The 26368-nt window shown below is 35.8% G+C and overlaps 2 protein-coding genes across 3 annotated transcripts in view; one reads left to right on the top strand and one right to left on the bottom strand.

Annotated features, from left to right (window-relative positions):
• CEP290 (centrosomal protein 290) overlaps nt 1–18316 on the bottom strand; it is a 55010-nt gene extending 36694 nt beyond the window's left edge. Inside the window, exons 1-21 of the mRNA XM_026081304.1 lie at nt 18075–18316; nt 16158–16214; nt 15580–15702; nt 15355–15432; nt 14515–14584; nt 14232–14278; nt 13528–13671; nt 13264–13317; nt 12448–12597; nt 11878–12060; nt 11442–11531; nt 11224–11346; nt 9188–9311; nt 8511–8683; nt 6963–7125; nt 6204–6304; nt 6028–6115; nt 5440–5552; nt 2304–2388; nt 1061–1203; nt 304–468 (exon numbers count right to left, since the gene is read on the bottom strand). Of these exons, the coding sequence (XP_025937089.1) occupies nt 304–468; nt 1061–1203; nt 2304–2388; nt 5440–5552; nt 6028–6115; nt 6204–6304; nt 6963–7125; nt 8511–8683; nt 9188–9311; nt 11224–11346; nt 11442–11531; nt 11878–12060; nt 12448–12597; nt 13264–13317; nt 13528–13671; nt 14232–14278; nt 14515–14584; nt 15355–15432; nt 15580–15681 (2196 nt within the window). The 5' untranslated portion in view covers nt 15682–15702; nt 16158–16214; nt 18075–18316. The remainder of the gene's footprint in view (nt 1–303; nt 469–1060; nt 1204–2303; nt 2389–5439; nt 5553–6027; nt 6116–6203; nt 6305–6962; nt 7126–8510; nt 8684–9187; nt 9312–11223; nt 11347–11441; nt 11532–11877; nt 12061–12447; nt 12598–13263; nt 13318–13527; nt 13672–14231; nt 14279–14514; nt 14585–15354; nt 15433–15579; nt 15703–16157; nt 16215–18074) is intronic.
• Nucleotides 18317–18514: 198 nt separating this feature from the next.
• TMTC3 (transmembrane and tetratricopeptide repeat containing 3) overlaps nt 18515–26368 on the top strand; it is a 36440-nt gene continuing 28586 nt past the window's right edge. For both annotated transcript variants that reach the window (XM_026081305.1, XM_026081306.1), the window contains exons 1-2: nt 18515–18598; nt 25477–25572. The gene's annotated coding sequence lies outside the window, so the exon portion shown is untranslated. The remainder of the gene's footprint in view (nt 18599–25476; nt 25573–26368) is intronic.

Genomic DNA, 26368 nt, shown 5'->3' with positions numbered 1-26368 from the left:
AGACTACTGTTTTTTGAAGACAAAGAAATCTGTAAGTCTTTTTTGGCACAGCGCTCCCCAAAAGACAGCCATGCTCAGTATTCAGCATGATAGCAAAGCGAGTATAATATTTTTCTATGGATAAAACAACATTAGGAAGAGTAAGATTTTAACTTAAAATGGACAAGTCTTTAGATCCAATATATAAATTAAGATTTGTACAAGTACACCTCTCATGAAAGATAAATCCAGTATCTCATACGCTATGTTTTTGTTCAAAATTATCACTGCAGCCACTTTTCAAATACAAAATAAATTCTATACCTTTTCATTTGCATTTGCCAACTGATTGGAGAAATCTGTTGCCTCCTTCCGAGTCTGTTTCAGCTCCTGCCTTAATTCTTCATTTCGTCCTGTAAGCTGGTCAACCTGAGCTTTCAAGTGCACGCTAACATCAAAGATTCCCTCTGCATTCTTTAACTCAATTGCCTAACGCAGTAAACATTTAATTAACAAAACAGAGAAAAAACGCAGAAAAGTTGTGTTTTTTCGTAATAGACTGGAGGTCTCCAGCTTAACCTACATGAAGTTTGAGTTTCATGCAAAATGCATGAAAGTTTAATTTGTTTTACTCTACTTACAAGTTTGCTGACAATATATTTACCAGACACTGCGATTTAAATAATTAAATTCTCCTGTAAATATATATTTTTTTCAGTAAGATGTTTGAATAAGGTTATTCTTATTAAACATTTCCTGCAGATCCAATACAGATACAGGGAATGTAGATGAACTTTTCCCTAAACTTTATGTCTGGAATATTAACTTGCCTAAGACACTTTTATATTATCCAGTTAGAGAATATATACTTATATTTCTTTGCTGGTGATCTCTTTTTGTTGCTGTAGTATATTTTTGTTTGCATTTTTAACATAGTGTCAAAGGATGCACTCCCACTCATATAAATAGGGAGGTATATCCAGCTACTATTAAATTATAGAGTAACTCAGTATTTGAAGATAAAAAAAAAAAAATCTAAAAATCCTATAACGCCAAATAACACAGGAAAATGCAAGCTTACATTAACTAAACGATCCAGACTTGGGATTATTAAGGCTGTTTCTCCTCCCTTCATACTGGGATCCTTCTGTATTTCCTTGACAGCTTGTAATATTTCTTTCATTCCTTGTTCAAGTTGTTTATTCTCTTCTGATAATTCTTTTACTGTAATAAAAGTTGTATATGTGTCTAAAAAAACCACTAAAAAGTGAGTTACAATTTCCTAGGATGTTTCATCATAATACCTGTTGATTTGACACATAAAAGAGAACTGCTTATATTATAGAGAGAGAGATCCAACTAGGAAGTTAAAAGTAGAGCTGCTAGGAACTTCCACAGAGCACATTTTGCTGGAGAAAGAACAATTCAACAATATTGAAATGGTTCATGGAAACAGACTGACTTTATTGAACCTTCCAATCTTCAGTGTTTTCTGCCATTTTGTTCACTTCAGTAGCCTGTGTGGTCAGCTATCATGAACATGGCTGTCTTGCAAATGTTTGGGTGTAACAATGAGGTACACAGGCACTGACTGATTTCCTGCTGCAGAGTTGGAGGAAAGAATATTTAAATTATTTGACTGTAATTAGGGCTCTCAAGACATATAATTTTCCTGCCACCATTAATCTCTGAGTGGAATTCCACAGTTTCCAACACAGAGCAAGAAGTCTGGAAATTAAAAAACAAAAATTTCAAGAGCTGTCTTGAAGACCCAGCAGTGAACTGCAAAATTTTGGGAAGTCTGAACAGCTTCACTAAGTCTATTTTGAAAAGTCAAAATGATTTTTTAGAATTCACATTCTCCAGGAAATGTTGAGATTTTGTCTAGAGAAATTAATACTATTTTTATTTCAGAGTTTGCAAGCAGTGCATCTCAGCTAACACATGTATGTACATAAGCAGCAAATGGGTTTGATTCCTGAACACTTCCTTGGAGCCAGCAAAGCACAAGAATTAAGAAAGTAAATTGCATGATTGTTATAACTGGGATCACTCATAGACTCAAGGCCTTTCTTAGGTCTGATAAAGGAAGAAAAAAATTGTAGTTTAGTATTTTTAGGATGAATATATATATATAACCACCTTCTACGTACACAACAAATTCAAACAACGTAGAAGATACCAAAGTAAACACCATTTAAAACAGAGATTGCATGTAAAGACAGAGGTTTGTGGTCTTAATCACAAAAAGAAAACACAAATAAACAAACTATCTACAGGTACCTGATAACATTCTCTACTTTGAAAAAAAATTTTCAACTTACATTTAGATTGAAATTTGACAATTATGGTCCTGTTTTTTTCCAAATCTCTCTCTCTCTCACTTAATTCATTTGCAAGATACTCATTCTAAGAAAAGAAAAGAAAAAAGAATCAAAGTTAAAAACTGTAATTTAGGAATATTAGTATTAGAATTCTCATTAAGACTCTATGGTTAAGAATTTTCTTTTTTAAATAAGAGTAAATGCTTGAAAATATTATTAATCCATATAGAGTCAACATATATAGTGAAATTATATAGTATATGAACCAAAATGAGAACTAAGTATGAAGCAATATGAACCAATATAGAAGGCAACAATCAAGCAGTCTCACCTTCAGAGCAACAATACCATCAGAAAAAAAAGTATTAAAGCTATGAATAAACTTTATATAAACAATTATCCTATCTCCATAAATTTGTTTTAAAACCTTGCACTACCTGCACTGCCTGGCTTCTGCATCTTTCAAGCTTTAATTCTGTATATCTATTTAGCATATTCCTGGCCAACAAATCTCTGGATATCTGCTCATTCTGAAGAAACAGTAAAATATTAATACATGATTCTATCTCCATTTACTCATACAAAGTTGTATTTCTAAGATTTATCTTCTATAGGAAGTTAAAAAATGCATTTTTTGCTACCGAAAACGTAATTAATTAGTAGGCACTGTTCATTCTGCAGCTTGGTTAGCACAGTATTTTAAAAGGAATCATTACAGAAAAGCATACTTCTGTAGCATGAAAAAACTGACATATAGTTGGAAAAAAAAAAAAAAAAAGATGCATATAGACATGTACTTTCCTCTGATCAATTATATAGCTCAACTGGAGGAACAGAATTTCCTGAGCTTACAAAACGATCACAGTCCTAAGACATTTCAGTTAAAGATGGAAAACACCATGGTTACAGGAATGGAGATGATAACCAAAAAGTATATCTTCATCATGTCCTTAGTTGGTTTCTCCCAGACAAACGATACACAGATTCTCAAGCTCCATTCAAAATATTATTTTAGCCATCTAATATTCCAATCCTACTTTTTTCGGAAAATTGCAGTACGCTCTCATGAAAACTTCCCAACCTACATATGATTCTCCTATCTGAAATGCAACAGCATCAGAGACAGATTTACTGGAATAATTATATAAGGTGGGTCCCATGTAACAGTGTCTGGTGAAGTATGCATTCGTATTTCATGCTGCAGTTGGAATAGCAGTTTGGGACAGCTACATGGTTGCACAGACTTTGAGAGTATTCGAGAGGCTGGCTTGATCCAAGCCCTAAATATATCTCTAGCAACCAAAACAATATCCTGCACTATACAGAAAATTGGAAGAGTATCCCAAAGTACCAGTATAGGAAGCTAACAGTGAATAATTTTTGATATGATTTACCACATGCATAAAGGAAAACACAGCAAGCATCCTGAAATCAACCTGTTTTTAACAATCATTAGAAACACTGTTCAAAACCCCTTCTAAAAACCTAACAGATCTCAACATTAACAATTTTAATAAATAAAATAATTTTTCATTAGAAATTTTTTTGTTCTGAGAACAGATATACATTATCTTTGTCAGTTGGCAGGGCAATCTTCCATCTTTCATATCAAAGGACTGATTCAATCCTTACTTCATTCAAGCAACTACTGTAAGTTATCATTGTGATGTCTCTGTGTATTTAAAATAATTTAAAATAAATTTTCCTCAAACTGTGTTTCTGTTTAAAATACCATTGTGACAACTGACTTTGTATGAGATGCAAAGCTGTACGTACTAATAAGAAAAGTGATGAGGAGGAAAATATGTATTTTTTTCATGCAGATACCCATAAGATTATAGAATAAAAACTCTTCTTACCCATCTGTGTGGGTGCTGACACCTGCATTGCACAAACTTTTTTTCAGACAAAATGAAACAGCATGCATACATACATTTTTCAATCCTCCATTGACAAACTGTGAAATAGTGACTTAAAGACATTTTTGTTCTAATAATACAATGTGCCATTTCTTTTAGAAGCATCCTATAGCTTTGATTAATGAAGTTGGAACTAAAATAATACAATTTTATGATCTGTTGTGAACGCATCTTCTAAATAATCACAATAGATAAACACACACATATTATAAAGGTGCCTCACCTGTGACCTAAGAAAGGCTAATTCCCTCCTCAATTGTTCTATGAGATTCTCAACAGGATCTACCTGACCTGAGCATTCTGACTGGCCATTTTCAAGTCTACTTTCCATACTTTTTACCTGCAACAATTCTTTCAGGAATTTCTCTCCTTCTCTGTCTTCTTGAAAGCCAATTTGGAAATTGGAAAACTTTACTTGAGAACAGTCCTGCTTATCCTTCCACATCATTATTTGTGATTTATACTGTGTTTCTGGCTTTGCAAGAACAGAGTCACAAAAAAATGCAGATTTTTGGCTAAGAGATATTCCTACACAAAAATCTTCTGGACTTGCTTGGTCTGAATTAGAAGTTACAGATATTTGACTCTGAAAAGATGCTGTGTTTCCATAATTTTGGTTATTTGCCTCTGAGGTCTGCCCCACTCTCTGAGAGGCAGAAAATGCACCTTGACAGTCTGATTTTAAGTTTTTTGATGTCTCTCTATTGACTGTAGAATCTGTTATCCCTGGTGCCTGTGTGAATCGTAACTCTGGTGACATAAAAATCTCTTTTATACTAAGAACTTCAGAATTACAGTTGTCATTTACTGGTTGCAACTCTGACACACTTTTTGAACCTAACTGAAGTAAAGATGTACTTCTGTTTTTTTCCAAGTGATCAAAATTCTCAAGTATTCCAGAAATTCTTATAGATAAATTTCCCAAAGTGTTACTGCTTTCAGATATATCTTTCTCTGACTTCAAAAGGCTAACTGGTGCTTCTCTATCTGCAAATGTGTTTCTCCTTTCCATGTTAAATAAGCTGCTAGCCTGCATTCACAGAAAAATAAACAATGTTCATTAGCATCCAAAAAATTTACAAATGATTAATTTAGGATTTTTTAAAAACAGTTAATAAAAACATTCAGAGAAATAGTTGAGCAAATATTTACAAACTAATTTTATTTTTTGAGACAGAAATACAATAAATGCTTATGTATTTGCTTTATGAACCTACCTTTGCTTTTACTTCTGCAAGATTATCTATGTTTAAGAAATCCAACTTTTTTTTATTTGTCCCCTTTTCTTCAGTACAGGTGTCAGTCATCTGCACACCACCAGCATCCAAACCTAATTACAAATAAATGTACGAGTAATATGAATTTTTTAACTGGTCTCCGAAGAAGGGAATATATTCCAAGTCATGGATCTGAGTTTTAGTTTTCTACCTGCAGAGTAAGGAGTTGTAAACCTGCCCATCTGAGCAAGTGGTATTTCCCTGGGTGGCACAAAATTGAAATTCCAAACTTTTTGACGTATATCCATTATACAGATTTACCACAAATCCTGGCTAGATCATCCTCTACCTAAGAACTTCAAGCCAATGGCGCAACTCTTAGTGACGCCATTATTAGCAATCACAAGTCAAAAAGCTACTGGGCTGTAAGACTATGGAAATACAAAGGCACTCGTATCTTCCTACAGACTCAGTGAAAAGTATTTAGCCTTGCAATTTAAACATATCAGTAAATTTAACATAGTTAAACTAATAAACCTAGACAGAATGGTTTTGAAAAAAGAGTGTTTATAATAAAAAATATCCTACCTAATGTTGCAGTTCTCTTCCCTGTCTCCTGGGCCAAACTACGAATCTGCTTTTTCAGTTCAATTCTTTCCTCTTCCAATCTTTCAATCTGCATATTATTATTCACAGATCAGTATTTAAATTTGTTCAAATACATCTTTTAAGACTCTTATATAAAAATAGGATTCATCACTTGCCTCTTTCAAAAGAATCTGGTTTTCAGCTCTATACTGCTGCTGTTTTAGTGTTTTGCTGTTTCTGAATTCATTTAAATCAATCATTGTCTTGGGTTCAAGACCTGAAACACAGTATATGCTGTATAGTTATTCATTAAATACGAACATTAAAATTAACTTTAGTGGTTATTAGTATGTAACCCATTTAAATAAGAATACAATTAGTCAAAAAACGATGGCTGAAAATGTATATTTTATATATACATATTACATATACATATAGTGTATATAAATACACACGTTATGCTGTACATAATAGAATCATAAAAAAGCATATTTACTTTAATTACTCAAAAAACAAAATGCAATAAAACACTACGTAAATTTAAGTATATTTTTCTGTAGAAGAACCTAAACATAAATAAGCTCTTCCAAACTTTCCTCCACATTTTTCCATCTAGCATTACAACATCAGCATGTTGTGGTTTCAAATTACTATATTATGAAGTGAATCAAGCAGTGTACTGTCAAAGAGGAATCAAAACCAACAGAAGCACTGCAAACCCTATTCTCCTGCTCTTCTCAGTCAAAACAACATTAACCAACTCTAGTTATGTGCAGTCATGCAGTCTGACCTAACTAAATAAAACTACTTGCAAATATTAGCAGAACATACAAAATTATTTTCAAGTAGTTAACTTAGTATAGTAAAAGATTTCCACTAATGTTATTTCAATTTTTACACAATGAATAATTGTAAACTTAATAGGTATAGCATACCTAAACGCTCTCTAAGTTCTTCATTTTCATCAAGAAAATCATTTATTTTAAGTTCAAGTTTATTGGCTTCCTTAATTAATATTTCAATCTCATGATCTCGTATTTTGGTTTGCTTTTTTAAATCTTTTATTTCAGCAACAGCTTCTTCCAAACCGTATATTCCCTGCAAAAATCCAAATGGGAATTGAAAAGAAAACAACAAACATAACATGTAAGAAAATAAATTACAAGTATATGTTTCATCATTACTGATGACATTAATTGAAAATAAAATAAGTTTAGTAAGCAACTACTATGATTCAAACTTTATGCTAACAAACATAGAAGACTTGTGATAACAACAGAAAGACAATAGTCAAGCGAAGAGATTCTTTCAGAAGACTATCAGGATTAAAATTAGTTCATCCTCTTGATGGGCCTGACTCAACGTCCACTAAAGTATATTAATTTTTCTGACCATGGTATTTGGTATTTTCTAACTACAATGTCTATCTTTTCATGCAAACAAAGTTTTCAAGAAAACATGCTATACCTATCTATGATTTTTCATGACTGTGTTAAACAATGACAAGACAATCAATCCTACTGATTTTCAGAATGCCTTTGTTACAGATCAGGGATGCAAATTTTACCAATAATGCCATTTTTTGTATGCTGTCCAACTGTCCACGCAAGTTTTTGAGGAATGTGATTACAGTTTAAAGAATCTACTTCTTATATCAACAAATCGTTAAATCTTTCTTTAATAACAAAAATGTTTTCCAAGCTATATCACTATTCTACAGTGTTTAGTGTGAAAAGAGTTACTGAATAAATGCAGATCCTACAAAACTGTCTTTTCTCTTCAGAGTGAGTACTGATCATACTCAGTGCTTTATGAACAGTTGACATAAAATACAGTTACTGAAAAATTCTCTTCTTCCAAGAGACATACCGCAGAGCAATACAAGTTAAATGCAAATGTATTTAAAAAAAATACACTAGGAGTATATCATCTAGACATTAATCATACAATGAGCTTTGCAAAGATGAACTTGTGCATAGGATAAGGGCATAAATTTGCAGAATATTTTACCTTGTTATACACATTAATAACAATTATTAATTTAACACAATATATATTATACATTGTATCTTATTAATATATATTATATATATAACACTAGAACTGTCACTTTTACATTCCTCTCATTTCTTTGACAAAAGATAATCTCATTATTTTGTACCTAAGTACAACTGTATTTTCTTTTTAACTGATTTTCTCCATGTATTTCAAAATGGAGTCCTCTTATGTTATACAGCGATCCTTCAATGGATCCTCGACTGTACAATTACTATTAATCCACAAGCCCATGTGAATATGTTAAAACTGACAACTTGCACGTAATCATTGACCATTAAAGGTATTATCAAAGAAAAAGCAGCATCCGAAGTCATTCATCTAATTTCTAATTAGAAGACAGTCTACAAAAAAAAAAAAAGTCAAGGACAAAGTGATCTGCTAAAAAATATGATGAAATACCCTGTCCACTCTGACAAATTGTTTACCAGTTCATAGTCTCTCATTCGTTTCAGAGTCTCAATGAGTTCTTTGTCCTTTTCTCTGGCATCTGCTTCTGCTAATTCTGCTGATTTCTCAGCCTCCTTAGTTCTCTCTTCTAGAAGCTTTAACTTTTCTTGCATTTCTCCAATACGATTCTGCTGAGCAAGAGATGAGAGACCTGGAAAGAAAAACCTTGATCTGTTTACAGTTAAGACAAGAGCGCTCGCTATCAGCAATTGAGCGTGAAAAAACAACATTTCAGAGGCTGTTATAAGGAAGTCTTCATTTTCTGCTCTTTTAATCAGGTAATTACAAAAGACTTCAGATAAGAGCTTTATTTATTATTCATACAAACAATCCTTATAAGAAGTAAGTACACATAATGGACATCAGAACTTAGTTTGAATTAGATACTACAACTCTTTACAGTTGAGACCTTATATTTCATGCTTTAACCCTGTAAAGAACATGAATAGTTTTATTATTAAGCACTGTATTACCATTAAAGCCAACTGAAGTACTGTGAACAAATTTAAGCCATTCTCCGATGTTTGATAAACGGAAACGGACAAAAAAAACCCCTTAGATCCGTATTACTCAAATACTCCAAATATTTTTAGTATTTCTAAAGAATAAAGAATAGACACAGTAAATTGGTATTTTTTAGTTTTCCCTTAGCTACCTTTATCTTTTTGGAGTTCATTTTTCAATTCCTCAATAATCAATGCATTTTTTTCCATTTCTTTGGTATATTGTTCAACTTGCTCGGTAAGCAATCTTATCTGAGCATCTCGTTCTTGCATACCCTACCATAAAAAACAAAATAAAACAAAACAAAACAAATAAAAAAATGTCCATTAAATAAATTCTTCTTTACTGACAGACAAGCTATCAACACAGAACAACACACTTCTTCATAGGTAAATGAAAAAATGAAAAACTGTTAATATATAAAAATTTTAGGAAAAAAGCAAATATACTGTACTTACAACATAGAGTTCAGATATTATCTAGAAGTTGGGTATATAAAGGCAAAGCAGCAAAAATAAAAGAAAAATAGTAAAAATAAAGCATTCAAAGAATACAGTCACATTAAGGCAGTATTTTAGTGCATCAGTTTTAAATGGAACAATTCTCTAAGAGTTAAGCAACTGCATGATGAACAACTTCAGACTACAGATTTCCTAAGGTTTCCTCATGAACAATTGCTGCTGGGAACTGAGATACACAAATTCAAGATTGGAAAGACTAATGATCTGTCACACATGACATCTCTCATGTCTGTATTGCAGGACTGCCTTTCAGCAAGTTATCTAACTTTTAAGTATTTGTACCTCATCTTGCTCTGCATGCATGCACACATAAAAGTACATACAGACTGTGAAAGTGACTTCTATTGATATGATACTATTTCTGAGCTTATACATGAACTTTGGAAATATTACAGGGAGCTTAATGTTATTTTTTCTGTACTAAACAAAACAGCATAGAAAAAAGAGACTTGTAAAAAAGTTACAGAAAATAACTGTAATGTAAAAATCTCAAGAGCAGCTGACATTGCTTTACAGCATTATTCCAAAAAACAAAAGCTTAGGCTTTCTTGGAGGACAAACATAACCATATTACAAATCTAAAGGTAAAAAGGTTATAACATTGTAAGGAGGTAAAACAACCCTTTAGAATGTAAACGTACATTAAACTTCAACAACCTTCAGTCCATTTTGAATGGACAAAGCAGTAACATAATTTATTTTTTAAATATCTGGTTTAAAAATGTGCTTATTTCCACAACACTAAGTGGCATGTTAATGACCATCATCCAAAAAAGCAATTTCTACAGCCATCTCGACACCTAAAAATGGACTCTATGACTGCTTGTAAGAGCTGATTTTCAGCTGCTTTCCTCTTATGATAATCAGAGCCTGTTTTGTTTTGTTTTTTTTCCTCCTGAAAACCTACCAGTTCCTAGTTTTGGAATACTGCATAAATTTATCTCACCAAGCTGCTCAGTCTACAAAGGCTCAAATATGTCATCATGACATATTTATTCAAAAGACATGAAGCGAGGTAGGAAATGATCCTGGAGTCATGAAACTAAGTTTTCCATAATCTACATTACAGGATTCCTAAAGGTTTTCTTCTCTTGAAAAAAACTTTCAAACATGAAAGTGGGGAAACTTAAAATTTTAAACAACTGTGCTAACTCTGAATTAAATTAAGAGACACTTAAATTCAGCTAGCTCTGTAATGGGCTGAATCACAGACTTGTAGTTTGTCACATGCAGGACAAAGAAAAACAGCAGGTTATCTGCTAGTTAAGAGTTATGACTCTTCCTTGACTAACAAATGTTTAAAAGCCAGAAACTAAGCTATAATTTAACAACATTAAATACTGTATGCTTAGACGTTAAAGCAGTGACTCTACTAATAATTAGACAAGATAAATATGAAAGTAACAAAATCAGCCACCAAAAGTTCAGTTCATACCTACAAAGAAAGAAGTTTTCTCTGTACCCTGTATATTAAACCAACCTTGTAGCAGAGTAAGGCAACCAGTCTCATAATTCTCAAAATGAATAACATGTATATTCTGATATTTGCAAAACACAAAATCTGAATAATGTATTTGGTCAGCAGCATACTTTGCAAACGATATTTTATATATATATGTGTGTGGGCGCGCGCATGTGCACGTGAGTGTGCTCACGCAGATAATACCTGCTGAAGGGCCATTACACTGTTTCTGTCAACATCAAGTTGGGCCATTTTCATTTTCTCTTTCAAGTTAAACAACATTTGCTGATACTCTAAAAGTTCATCATCTTTTGAAGCCAAGATTTTCTGCAAAGAAGATAAAATACCATCAGAACACTTGAAATAATTCCTGAAAAGAATCAAAAATATATTAAAAAGTAATCAAATTTATTACAAAGTACCTTCCACTCTTCAACTTTTGCATTTACAGCTGCCATGAGTGGATCGTCTTCCTCATTCTTTGCCTTCAGCTGGTCTGAAAGCTCCTGAACCTATAAATGCCATTTGGATCAACATCATATCAAAAATGTTTTGTTTAACCACTGCATGTGCATAAACAAATCACATCTAGTACATACAACTTAACAATTAGCATTGCAGCAACAAGGTTACAACTCTAAGAACAGTATGACTAACATTTTGAATGAAAATATTTTGTAATCTGCTATCAAGTTCTTAACATTTGCATCAAGTTTAAAGATCATGGGTTTTTTTCAGTAGAGCATGTGTTTTTAACTGGACACATTGAACATTTCTGAATTCAAGCTAAATAATGACAATAAAATATTATCCTACAAAATTATAACATCTCTCAATAATATAAAAGTCACTTCTTACTTGAAATTTATACTGTTCTTTCTCTTTTCTTAACTGATCCATAAAAATATCAGACTGTTGCACAATCAGTTTCATTTTGTTATATTCATCAGTCATCTTCTCCATTTCTTGCACTGATTCCTCAAGATTCTTTCTCATTTCTTGGTTTTGAATGTCTAACTTCTCATTAGTTTCAGTCAAGTTCTACAAAATCAAAGAAGCAGCTGCTTTAGAAATATGCACTTCTTAATACCTGAATAACCAGCAATTTGATAGCTACATTAAATGTAATACTTGCAAATATAAAGAAATTAGCAGTTCTGAGAGTTTTGCACCTCTGGATCATCAATTTCAACAAATCCTAACAGCTATGCATTAAAAGTTTATTCTAAAAGACACATCTCTCATTGCCTAAGTCAATGACTTTGTTCCCTCAGATTCACAGATGCAGAGTTCATGCACCACACAACCCACTAGCATTATGAATTCCATTACTCCATGGAATTTAACCTATAAACTGTCATAGCTTTTCAAAAAATACTGTTGCCAGTAATAATCTAATAAATATGCAATATCATAAATAGATTTTACCTGAATTTCATCCAAATACTGGACAAGCTCAAAGTTCTTTTTGGACAACTGAGATCTGTAATCAGAATCATCTCTTCTTGACAGAATTGTTTCTTTTTGAGAATCTATTTGTCTCTGATAGTCAATTATATCCTGACGCAATTGTTCATTCTGCACAGAAAGCAATCAAAAATTAAATCTATTTTAAAGAGTTGAAAATATGCTGTTTTTCTAATAAGCTAACACAAAGAGCTAAGATAGTCAAAGCCCATCCAAATTGCTACAGTCTGCTTTTAAATACTTAAAAGCCTCACCTTTTTCTTTATTCTTTTTTTCTTCAGATTAAAAAGGAGAGAACAAGATCAAGAGAAGAAAGCATGAAAAGTATTAGAAGTTATCTTTGCTTTAGGAAGACTGAAAAGGATTCAAAATAAAGGCAAAATAAAATAGAACTTTCTATATACCTGTCTGTGTACACATGCACGCACATGTACATTATATGGATAAAACAGCATATTTGAGGAATGCTTTTCAAGGTTTATCCTAGGACAATAATTTTGACTTTTGCTGTCCATTTTATTCTGCCAGAGGCCAAGAAGATTACAAGTGTTAAAGGGTTAAAAGACAGCTAGAAAAATGTTTTAAGAGAATGATTTTTTTTTAATTCTAGTAATAAAGAATGTTAACTCTTATATATACTAAGTAGCATACACAGTATACTATATATAAATACACTCTCTGTGTGCGTATATATATATAGTGTATATATATATATACACTAAAGTAAGTATATCAGCCCATGGATTCAATAGCTATTGTGTATAATACTTCACTAACCTCTCTCCTTAATTTGATGTTTTCATTTTCTGCATCTTCAGTTCGAAGAACAAGCTAGAACAATATGAATAAATTTTACATATAAACTGCTAATATCACAAGCTATGAAAACAAAGAGCTGCAGAAACAAATCAGAAAATGAATGCACTGCAGTCCTATTTCATCAGTTTTTTACTGCAGAAGCTCTTCTCAGAATATTGACCTTTCAAAGGATGTTCCAGAGCCTTCACAGCTTTAGAGATGTCAGACTGAAGTCCTTCTTACCTGTTCATTAACTTTCTTCTCTTTTTCCAATTCCTTTTCCATATCTGTTAACTCCCTCTCTTTTTGTTCCAATTGTTTTTCCAGCTGGCGGATCTCATCACGCAAAAAACGAGTATCACGACCACCAGCAGATCTTAGTGCCATCTTAAGAGCATTAAAATAGACAGCATTATAAATATAGGACAGTTCTTCAAAATAGAAAGAAATCAGAAACTAAGCAGATGCTAAGACTGATGTTCAGGAAAAGCAAGAGCAAGGGCATGAGCAAACTAGGGCACACTAGCTTCTGTCCACAATAACAACAACAACAAAAAATCACTAAAAATAAATGGAATATATTAAAGCAAAAAAAAAAAATTGTACATACAGATTTTTGCAACTTGAGGTTGAATATTCAAAAGCCAATAAAAAGATTTAACTAAACTGTATGGCTATTATGTCTCTTTGATAGAAGTGAATTGTCTTCCAATAGAAAAAGTGAGAAATGAGGGTCTGATTCAAAATCCAAGCTTTTGATCAATTTGTATTTCAGCTGCCTGACTGAAATGTGAATATCTGTCAAGTTTTGGAATTATTTATCCATTCATAAAAGCTCTCCTATTTTATTTTAAATAAAATATTGTATTAAAATACGAGTGTAAAGAACCTCATTAAAACAAAAGAATTGACATCAGCACTCTAGAAACTAAAATTTGAAAACATACCTCTAATTCATTTTCAAGTTTCATCACCTTTGTTTTAAATTGATTTTCTGTTAAAATAAATCAGAAATACTGAATTACTTGATATGGTAAAAAGTACCTAAAATGACAATGGTTAACTTAATAAATACTTGGCCTCATTAAAACAAATATGATTTGCAATTGAATTCAGTGGGGTTGGTATTTTATTCAGTTCCTTACACTTAAAAAACCTACAAAATGCATTTGACAAATTATTTATAAACAGCAGTAAAGACAAAAGATCTATTCAAAAAGGCTTGCTTACCACATTTGGCTTGTTCTTCCCCAGCTTTTTCAACTTCTTCTAGTGCCAGCTCTACCTCTTGAGCTTTCATCTGGAAAAAAAACAGTAAGTAAGAAAAGAAAAAAGATGTACTATTAGCATAAGTTAACAGATGGTTCCACACACCTCATGTTCAGAATGCTGAAAACATTTACAAAAAAAAAAAAAATCAATTTTCTCTCTGCAAACAAATGTGACCACTTACATTTTTTCACTATGCCGATGGTCACATGACTGTTAAGAACTTCACACTGTTGAAATATCACCTTTATTTTATGGATCTATCTAAACAATCCAAGGCATATGGTTGAGAAAAATCACTAAAAAAGCCCCTCTAAAAGCAATACATTAACCTCCACAGCTTTACTTTCTTGCTTCCAGTACATTTATCAGTAAATTCAAGATATCACAACTGTTTTAGGGTGTTTCTTCCTTGAACGGTGACATGTATGCATTTAAGCCTACTCCAAAACATCAGCATGCCACAAAAACTTCTAATAAAGTTAACATCATTGTCAATAACTTACAACATCCTACCCGTTTTTGAGGTATTTGTTTGCATTTTCCACCTATAAAACTAAGCTTCCTTAACTATATAACTATTTTAGTTCTAGTCACTTTAGTTCCCACTGGTACATACCATAATCCTAACAGCTGTAAGCAGGAATTCTGGCGCAAGCACATATTTAGCATATAACTGCTCTAAGGAATAAGCAGTGTGGTCAATGCAGGAAAAAAAAAAAGAGTGACCATGCTTTCACCTACATAAAAAAATAAACAAACACAACTACAGAAGTGTAGAAAGTAAGGATCAATACAAACCTTCATTAGTGACTGAGTAATTTTAAAAAGATGTATCAATTGTTCAGAAGCTTCATTTTTTAAGTCTTTTCCATCAACCTAAGGAAACAGACAACAGTATTTTTATATAAATGTCAATGAAATTTAAAAAAAAAAATAAACCATTTATTTACGTGAAGGACCAGAGAGAGTTGAGGGAAGAATGCATAACAAAACCCTTATGTTCACTGTTTGCCCCTTGAGTACCTTGGACACAGTCTCCAGCAATCTATCCGCTAGTTCCTCTTGATGAGGCAGAGCATCTGGATCAACTTTCATAAGCTTCTTCCAATCTAAAATGGGTGCCATGTTGAATTTATAATGTTTTTCCTGGAACAAAAATGACAATCATAAGATGTTATCACTGTCAATCAATTTTTCGTTAAATGATTTAACAGAGGCAGGCCAGTGAACCACATGAGATGATACTAAATAGCTGTATGGATTTTTGTAACACATTCACATTTTGGTCTACTGTAACCAAGAGGTCTATAATAAAACCTTTTTTTCTTTAAGTTAAAAATCAGATCATGCACAATCAAAGAATTTGTGACACAAATACCGAAGATGACACATGTGAAACCTCTATTTTTACTTTCTTTCTGTCATTCCCAACCTCATAATGCAGCACCCCTATGTTAATGGATAAACACTTATTCTTAGAGCCTGATGTTCTTTGAATCAGCTGTTGTAGGATAAAAATCTCCTTATAGTGACAAAAATCATTATGGAAACAGATGAAAATCTAATCTGAAAGTGGTATAAAGTTTTGTTCTACAGATTACCTGCTGGTTGTTGTGGGTTACAGTGACTTCCCATAGGTCTGGAGGTCAACATGGTACCTGAAATAGGAAAAAGAGAATGGAAGTCTTTGGATTACTACATTCTCCAGAGCTGCTCCTACTCCATATCAGCAATATTCCAAAAATTGGATTCTGTCAAGTTTAAAAGGAAACATTTTAAATCTACTTATATATTGCCTTAAATTATAAATATGGCTTTAATGGTTCAGAAAATTAAGAAAAACATAAAATTAACTAGGACATTTAGTTCATTAATATTAAATAAACTAATGACACAACTGAGATATGTATTTTATGAAAAAAAAACAAACTCTCTCAGAACTGCAACAATGCCCTATGTTGAGCATGATATTTTGGCATCTGTTCATCATTCACCCTGTTCATATTCAGCAGAAGACTCAAAAACTGAAAGTTCCTTCCTTAATGAAAGGTTGAAGTGATACTATTTTCCCAGGAAATATGCCTACACAATCTGAAAGAACTGGAAAACTCTGAAATCCTGGTGTACGCTTAAGTGAAGATGAAAATCAACCTCTTCTTCTCTGATGTACACTACTTGACAGCTCTCTGTATTTATTGTTTCTTCAGTGTTTACTAAATGTTTTAGAAAACATTCATTCCATATAATCCATGGCTTCCTAATAATATCATATACAAATTTTGCTTTTCTGGTTTTCCTAGAGGACAACGGAAAATAACACAAAATCATAAGGCATCATAAGGATATGGGCCATAGTCAGTGAATGAGAAATACTTCACTTGTTGGAGGGACAACGATAGTAAGCTGTTGGGGACACAAGCTTTTTGTACAGTACATTCCACAGTATGTAAATACTTGAGGGCAATAAAAGAAAGTTAAGTTATTCAATTGAAAAGTGGTTCATCCTAAAATTTAGCTGAGCTCTTCCCCTCGCTATAGTGTGTGCTTGTTAGCTGACAGATCAGTGTGGTGAGAGGAGGAGATCATGGTTCTATAAAAACAGTTAAATATACATGCATTTGACTTTAGTTAACACAAGATTTTCTTGGCTTACCCAGGAAACCAAGCATATATAAAATGGTCTGATGTTAGAAAGTTCTGTAAGGCAGAAAAAATGGGAAGTGTGGTGGGCAAGTTCAAGTTATAATGCCCAGCGCTGCCTACAATAAGCCACACGAAGAGAAGACAACTAAACTACCATGCCGATACCTCAGCTTCCTCACAGTGAAATTAAGCAGCATTAGGAGCAGCCACTCCTCTTTCATAAAGGCATGCGTAATGTGCAACACAGTGCCATGTACACTCGAGCAAGACTAAATACTAAAAAGCAGCACAGTCACGCAGGAGACACGCTCTGCTAAATCCTTATTTGTTTACTCTATGGAGATTATCCCAGATTAAGCTATTTCTGATCTGCAAACTAGGTTATCCACAACGAGCTCTGCTATACTAGTGGTACACAGCACTGCATCACAGCACGAAGCCACACACAGAATGGGAACCTGTGCAGGGTTCCCGTTTTCTTCAAATTTGTATATCGCGGCCCCGGGAGCGACAGCGAGACACACCGCGACCACTTCGGGATGCTGCCGAAAAACCATTCTGCCTCGAGTCCGTCCGCCTCCTCCGGAGCGGCAAATCACCTCGCTTTGCGTCCGCCTTCTCGCGGGGGCAGGGGCGAAGCGCAACTCTAAGCAGCGGGGCGCAAACGTCCCCGCGCCCGCCGCCACCGCTGCGCGCGGCGCGTGTGCAACGGCGCTAACGGCCACCGCCCGCCAGCGCCGCCCGCTCCCATCCGCCGCCGCCCAGGCTCCCCGCTGGCCGCGGCGCCCCCGGCGGAGGGCGGGCGGCGGCAGCACAGAGCCCCGGGACCTCGGCCGCTCCCGCAGCGCAGCGCCACCTCCCACTCGCGGCCTCACCGCTCCCCGAGGACCACCACAGCGGCAAAGGCCGCTGCTAGGCGACGCCATCAAACGCTCCCGCCGGCTCCGCTCCCGGGGACCCGGATACTTGTAGGCGCGGGGCGGGCCAAGCTTCCCGCGGCACTACGAGCCCCACAAGTGCAGCCGAGCACCACCGCGACCCCTGTGGGTGCGGAAACGGGGGCAGGGAGGGAGGGAGGGCAGAGCGGCGCATGTTCCCGTTCGGGCAAACGATTCGTCACGGCAACGGCAGCAATCCCGCGCTGCTGGGGGCGGACTACGTGTCCCAGCATGCTGTGCGCCTCATCCGGGACTACAGATCCCGGCATACCTTGGGAGGAAGGTCCCGTCGCGGGTTGAGCGGTTTCCCGGCAGCCTTTGCGGGCCGGGGGCTGCCGGCGGTGGCGGGGCGGTGCGCGCGTGCGCAGTGCGGCGGGAGTGTCTCTGGCGGCGGTGTCTGGCGGGCGCGGAGTGGGGTGTGGGCGGCGGCGGCGGCGAGGGCGCTTCCTCCGCGGTCTCAGGTAGGGCGGGGAGCGGCGGCGTGGGGGCCCTCCCCCCGCAGGGGGCACTGGGGGGGGGTTCCGGCGGGGCCGATGCTGCCCGCGGTCGCCCTCCGCGGCGGGGGTGGGTGTTCTCTCCGCCCTGACCGCGCGGCACGGGCTGCGTCCGCTCCGCACCCGCTGCAGAGGCCCCGGCTCCGGGGCGGCCTCGGTGCTGGCCGCGCAGCCGCCTCCGGGGGCCCCAACGGCGGCCGTTTGCCCCCCCCCCCCGCCTGCCCCAGTGCTGCGGGCAGCGTGGGCTTTCCCGCGAGGGTGGCTGTGCCACTGCCCAAGCCTCTCTGTTTTTGTATGTATAAATACGTATATAATAATCAGTCCTCAAAGAGTAGTTTGCAGAGCAATACGGGAAGGATCGCATCTGTAGGCTGGTCGCATCTATTGGCTCTGTCGGCGGTCTGCAAGGCAACGCGAGCGTTGGTAGTGCCGGACGGCCCCCAAAGTTTGGCATCTTCCGTTTTAGCTAATTGGGCGTGACTGCATCTTTTCAAATAAAAAGGGGAAAACGGCAACCATTTGAATTGCGTTTATGTCTTTGTATTCATTTAGCAGGCATGTTGAAAGCTTAAGATCTTTTTATTGGTTTTCTTTACTGAAAGAGAGGGGTGATCCTGATGTAATCTTTTGACTTTCTTGACTTTGGGCTTTCTCTGGTTTCATGGTTTTTTTTTCTTTGCTATCTCTTAATCAGTGTTTATATTTAATGAAGGCTGACACAACTGAAGACACTTGGCACTTCTTACAGTTATATAACTTGCTCCAGTCACATTTTAACTCTTAATTCATGAGCAAGGTTAAAAGCTTTTATATCTTTGACAGAGTTTGGTTACTTATAGCTCTGTACTGGGGAAGAAAAGAAAACTTTGTAATTAGGGCAGGAAAAGAGAGACTGACTGTATTTCATGAATGGGAAATGTGGCTAAAAATAAAATTCATCATTATTAAGTGTAAATCAATGATTTCTTTAGTTGGAGGGGCTTTATAGGAGGAGGTGATCCACAGAGGAAAAGTTCTGCACAGAGTTATGCTGGCTTGCTGCAAGATGAGCTTCAGTATTTATGTTTCTGTTGTCCTGTTACAGAATCAACAAAAAAATTTGCTATTACATATACTTGTAGTGCAACTACATCTAGATTGCAGTTGTGTAGTACAGGTAATCAAGAGGATTGTTGCAGAACTAAAGGGTATTTTTGAAGTAGGCATGATAACTTTTATAAATGAAAATAGAATGAAAAGAATGGAAGTGTTAACCCTACATTAAAAGGAGAAATGTATAAAATACAGAATGGCTTTGAGAAGTGTATTAAATTTTTTTGTTCTGCCTCACATCTAATCATGTGACAAGAGTTTTATAAATGCATCTTCTTTTGGTGGGAATGCATGCTTGTAGTTCTGGAGCCAGAACGCATTTTAGCTCTATCATAGGCAGCTTGACCTACCCTGATACAAGAGCTGGGCATCTACGTTAAACCAGTTTTGATACAGTATGCTGTTTCAAAAAGCTAATACAAAACCTGCAGTATTGAAGATCTAATAGAATGTTATTTTTAAAAAAAGGTATATACAGACCAAGCATACTAAATAAGGACATGCAGAGCAGAGTCTAAAGGCTGCCTTTTCAGTTTATGCCACCCATGTAGCTTTTGTTCATCTGATCTTTGGAGTTAGCAGTTTATACTGTTGTATTTCTGGAGCATTGAGAGTGTTGATCTGTTTGATCAGCATTATTTTAGAGATGTGATTTTTTGCATATGTGTCTTAGAAGGAAGCAAATCACATTATATTCTGCAGTTATTCTGAATATAAAAGGTGTTCTTTTGTTGCTTGTTGTTTAAATGTATAGCTTACTAGCAAAAAAATTTAAAGGTTTGGACATGAGATGTTAGGTCCTGTAAGAGTTAATTATTTTAAGATATTATTATTGTGTAGTTTGTATTTCAACTGATTGTTGCATCAGTTGTACTGAACAAATTGAAACTAAACAATGCAGTATTTTCTTATTATCTATCTTTACATTGCTTATGTTTTGATGCTTGTTTATATCAGGGTACCTAAAATGTCTGAGTGTTAGTTCAGCTGGCTGGTTGCCAGCAAATTCTTCACAATTGTCCTCCCCCTCAGAAACTTCTCCTTCCTGCACTACGTGTTCTGATTCCAAGTCAGAATTGGCATTCCTCAACTAGTTGATACTTCAGAAACTGTGTAAAGAGAAAGCTGGAGGCTTTGAGAGAGTAATGTATTCCTTTTCTGGGGAATAGAAAGTTCTTCAAGTTAGTCCCATTCTCCTTGATCTTTCAGTATTTGCAGAAGGAGATTGCTCCATTAAAACTTCTGTTAAATTTGTTCTACTCTAGGGTCACAGCCAGAGGAAGGGGAGTACAAGCATGTTTTTCATTCTTCCTTCTCCCATCTTCCCAAGTACTGCCTGCTGTATGCTATTCTAACCCAATCATTTAAACCTCAGCTGTGGATCTAAAGTGCTTCAAACTGAAGTTGAGCCTTGGAACAGCATTTTTAGGTGAAGACAAGTTTAAAGGCTGTTTTGGAAAGGAACAACAGAGCAAATAAAAATAGAGTATATGTTCGCTTTCTATCATTAATCAATGATATTAAGTCAGCAGACAGAATATTTGGTTTAGCGAAAATAAAATAATTACAGAAAGGGGACCGAGTAGGCAAGGCAAGTGAGGCTATAGCAAAGCCTCAGGTGCTGAATTAAAATAATGTTTTAAAGTTACTAAACTACTAGCTTTGGCAACCCATTGTAAGTGCTGGTATTCATAAATTCAGCCACTTAGACTAACTTGCTGCTCATCTATGTTTTTTTTCCTTTAATAGTTTATGTCACTTTTCTGTGTGAGCTGTAAATATATTTTAATTAGTTAGGGGGCCTCAGTTGTTATCGAAGTACATGCCTCCAGAGTAACTGAAATGCAAGTCTACTTCTGCAGGTCTCTTCCATTTATGTCTGTGTCTTCGCTGGCTTAGAACTCCAAGCAAGGGAGTAGGGAACCCTCATTTTATGATTAGGTATATGCATAAATGATGGGTGTTATGTTTTCAAAGCTTTTTGAGAGGCTGCCTGATCCCTATGCAAATTGTTTGTTTTTCATTACCAGCTTCCTAGTTAATATAACACAGAACTAAGCTCCTTGAGATAATAATTGTGCTTCATGTTGCACATGTAAGGCACTGTTTATCAGTGAGTCTATGGAATTGCAGACTCTGGCCTCACCACTGCTTGCCTTGTCTAAAGAGAACAGTTACAGTTTGTCTATGGTTGAAAAATGCTGTCATCTTGTAATAAAGCCTTGGTATGCCTGAAAGTGTTAGGCATTTTTTTTTATATTTGCAAATATTTAATAAAAGCAGGAGTGAAAATATTTTCAGAGTATGAGAATAATAAAAATCAGTCTTTAGAATGCAGTAAGTAAGTTTCTGTTATGGACAGTAAATAAGTTGAATCATTTTCTAAGTTTAAGTTTTCTGACAGTTCATTACTTCTATTGGTTTGAGCTGAATTTTAAATTGGAAACCAGAGATATCAATAAGATGTCAGTTATGCTGAGTGTTTTCTGGAGTAGTAAGACCTCCCATCCAAAAGCTGTAACTGATTTAAAGTTTGAGATGAATTTTAATGATATTCATTCCTATCAGTTTTTCTTGAAATCTTGAATGGGATTAAGTGAATTGTATGAGCTTTTTCCCACGCAGAAGTGTGGGGTTTTTTTTATTTTTTAATTCTCTATTACTGCTGCTACCCATATTTTTTTTTTGAAGAAGAAAAGGATGAGTTGCATAGAGCATTTTCTTTGAAGCAGAGTTCACTGAAACATAAACTATTCTTCACGCCCTTGGGGAGGGGGAGAAGGCAAGTGCCATTACCCAGCATAAAATTTTTAAATCTATTCTCAAATTTCTAAAAGTAGGTCTTAAGTTGTATCTAGTCAACACAAATATATATTTTTTATTATTTTCTCTTGCAAGGATTTATTGTAGATGTAAGGTGGCAAATAGCATGTTTATTAGCTGATAGCTAACTATAGAGTGGTAAATTGCTGTTTCATGTTTAGGGATTGCAGCTGTATTCCTGCCTAAACTTATACTTTCTAATTTCTCCAAAATCCACATGGGCAGAAAGTGGCTTTCCCACTCCCAAATCTCCCAACTGAGGACACCATTGGAGTGTCACTGTGTGCTCCTTTATGCATGTATTTATGTTGAACTTTTTGTGCAGACATCTGTACTTTGCAGTGTGCAGTCCTCACTTGTCTATGGTATCATGGAGTTGATAGTGATTAAGAAACTTTTTGGTTTTTTGCTACTCTTCTAGAAAAATGTTTTCTTTTTTATGTCATATCTCACTCTTGTCTATAAAGGAGCAGACTAGATGCACTGGCAGAGAGTTCTCAACAAGTTGGAAGAAGAAAACTGGCTTACAGGCCAAACCTTCTAGAAATCTCTGGATCATGAACGCCTACTTTTCTGCCTTTCCCACTTAATGGCTCTGTATAGGCATGAAAATAGTGCAGTGCAAACTGCAGATTTCCATGCAAGGCAGCAAGCAGCTCTTGAGGTCTTGCAGCTTCCATCTCACAAGGCATATCTTGCTGCTCATTGTTTTCAGCTGTATGTTCTTCAGAAGGTGTTCAGGTATCACTGTAAATTAAAATAGAAGTCTTAGAAATAAAGCATATGTCTGTCCTGACTTCATCCCGTCAAACAGGGAGTCTGGCAGTTCTGTAGATCGTGAATGGGTAGTCATACAGCCTGAGGGGTGATAAGGTATTTGATGTGCAGTCTTAGGATCTGTGTAAGTAAAAGGTAACTAAAGTCAAAATATAACTTGAGGGACTGTCAGCCTGTTGATCTGCGTAGAACCAGTTAGTGATATGGTTCTCCCTTGTGAAAAGCCTGTGTTAACAAGACAAGTTGTTAGGCAGCATGTTTTAGAGGTATTTATCAATGTATTCATCACTGGGATTGGTGAAGGAGTGGCACCATATTTGCGCTGATCCCAAATTTCAACATGTCTGTTTAGCAAGAATGGGAAGCTATTCACTCACCTTGACTCATTTGAGGAGCCCTGTGCATGCCTTCTCTTGCACATCTGTGATCTGTGAGGTTCTTAGTCTTGCATGCTACTTTTATGGCTTCTTACTTTCCAGCATCAAACTGATTGATAACAGGCTTTGTTGGTGTGAAGAAAGTGTTGGCTGCCAAATAGCAATTGCTGTTTTCTTGAGGTTAATGGCAGACAGGCTTTTTTGCCTACCTAACTAAATACAGTGGAACTTTTACAAGCCTCCTCCTGCTTGCCTACTTTGACCAGTTAAGAGTCTGGTTGTAAACCCAGTTGTGGCAGCAAATAGGAAATGGTAGCTCTTATGCTGAGTGTTGCTCAAAATCCTCCTTGCCATGCTAACATAAAGGACTGAAAACATCTTTTTCCATATTTATGCTTTAATTCATCCAGAACTTTAAATTATCCTGTAATTGGACTAGGTGTCACATAGTGACACTTCTGTGACATGAGATGTACATGTAGGGGGAGGGCAAACTGCAATTAAAAAAATTGTCTTGTTAAAGGTAAAGGTTTTCTTAAGTTCTAAAACAGACTTCTCCAACGATGCATTAGTCACTTAAAACAGACTTTTTGGATGTGGTTAAAATATTAATCTCTTTCTGTTTAAGAGTTCCCTTTTAGTAAAATAAAAACAGCAGTATCTTCCCTACTATAGTTGGCATGTAGGTAAATATAGCATTGAAAAAATTAAAAGAAATACAAAAGATTCAGAGCAAAAATGAGGGCTTGTGAAAGCATCAGTGTTGTCTAGAATTAGGGGTAAGTAAGGTGGCTGTCTCAAAATATATTCTGTGTGGGGAAGAGTCAAGACAGTACGTAGTTGAAGAGTTAGCAGCTAAAGTTGGCTTTCTGCAAAAAAATACTAAACTTAATCTTGGACAGGCTTGAGTGAAACAGACCTCTGAAATTGTGAGCTATGGTTAAACTCTTTCTTTGGATAGGAAGCTACTCTTACAAACTTTTTTTTTTCTAGTTGTACCGCAGTAGCTGCTTCTGAACTATGGTTGTTTAACTGTAGTTAAACTCAGTTAAACTCTCTGAGAATGAAAGCAGTATCTGCAAGGACTTGATGCTCCAGCCAAAACAGTAAACTGATACTGTTAATAAAGAAGCCTCAAGGCATCAAAAACCTGCTCACAAGGTGGTGGAGGGTTTTTGTTTTTGTTAAGGGTGAATTTATTTAAACCTTAAGATCATTTCTGCATGACAATGTTATCTTGTCCCCTCAGTTTTTGGAAGGCATTATTTCGGAAAACTGGATTTGTATGTTAGAAAATCATTGCTTGTTCCATGTAGGTCCTTTTCAGATGTCACTGATTTTCAGAATAACTAGTCTTGAAAAGTAGGAAATGCACTGTTCAGAAGCTGTTGCAAACAAGGATATTCTATACTCTCTTTCTAGCAGGGTGAGAAATAGCAGAGTCTTCTCCTCCCCATTCTTAATAAAATACCTTTAACTTTGGTGACTTGATGTTCAAAGGGGGCTGTATTTTCATATATTCCTGCAGAATGCTTTGTTTTTGTTTTTTAATAAGGCAGCTTTGGCTGCCAGGAAAAAACATAAATATGTTTGGACCTAATCTTAGCTTTGTGTTTTTGAGTGCTCTGATCCAGATGGGTAGAAGCATCCTTTGACACTTTGCTGATGAGGCAGCCTCTTCATTAACTCTGTTTTATTCTGTTTTTTAATTACATTTCACATTTATTTTTAATTTTTCCCCCCTATGTTAATGTTTTTTTTATTATTAATACAAAGGTGGTAATAACTTTGAAGAAAGGCTCTTTCTTGGTTGAAGCAGCTTCAATAGCCAGTCCTCCAAGTACTAAAAAAGAAAAACTTCAAGGCCATTATGTGAGTAACACTGAATGAACTGGTTTTGTTTTTTTCTAAACGGTCCTTGTAGTGGTTATTAGTTTAACTGAACCTGCATCTTGTTGAGCATGTATTCCTTCCCATGCCACTGCTTAGGTCTTACTATAAAACCGCTGTTTCTGATAGGTGATTCTCATGCTCTCAATTCTGGGCTGCAGTTCACAAAGATCAAGTGAAATTACCTATGTAAATGAGATACCTTTATGTCCTGTTTTTATGGGATAGTATACTTAAAAACCGAATACTATTTTTAAAAAGACAAGCAACAAAAGGCATTTCAGGTCTTAGGAGAGTAAAACAGACTTTATAGCTTCTAAGTAACTAATCAGCTTTAATGTGTGAACCCTGGTAGATACAACATTGATGTTTTTATCTATTTATGGATCCACATCATCTGGCTAATATTAGCTGTTCTGTGTCCTCACAGATGGTTTCCCTCTCTAGTTTTGGGGGAAATGCTATACGTTTTTATTTAGTCATATCTTTTTATTTTTTCTCAGAACCAAGTCATTGTTCCACTGTCTATAGCTTTTTGATATTTTGGGTCTCAACAACTGGCAGTAAGCCGTGTCACATCTACTAGTAGTCAGAAAGAATGCCTTTATCCTGTAATTGCGTTCTTACTTACTCTTCCAAAGCAAAGCAGTATATTCATACAGGAAAAACTTATAATCCAATGCATAGTAGTTTCACCTTTTTAACCAGGTGGTTTCACCTTTTTGACCACCTATATATTATTATGAAATAATCATTAAAATTGCTATTTAATAATTTC

The sequence above is a fragment of the Apteryx rowi genome, unplaced genomic scaffold, assembly GCF_003343035.1.
Source record: "Apteryx rowi isolate R43461 unplaced genomic scaffold, aptRow1 scaffold_541, whole genome shotgun sequence".
NCBI classification, from domain to species: Eukaryota; Metazoa; Chordata; class Aves; order Apterygiformes; family Apterygidae; genus Apteryx; species Apteryx rowi.
The sequence above is the reverse complement of the archived record's forward strand: the minus strand, read 5'-3'. Positions and strand labels throughout refer to the sequence as shown.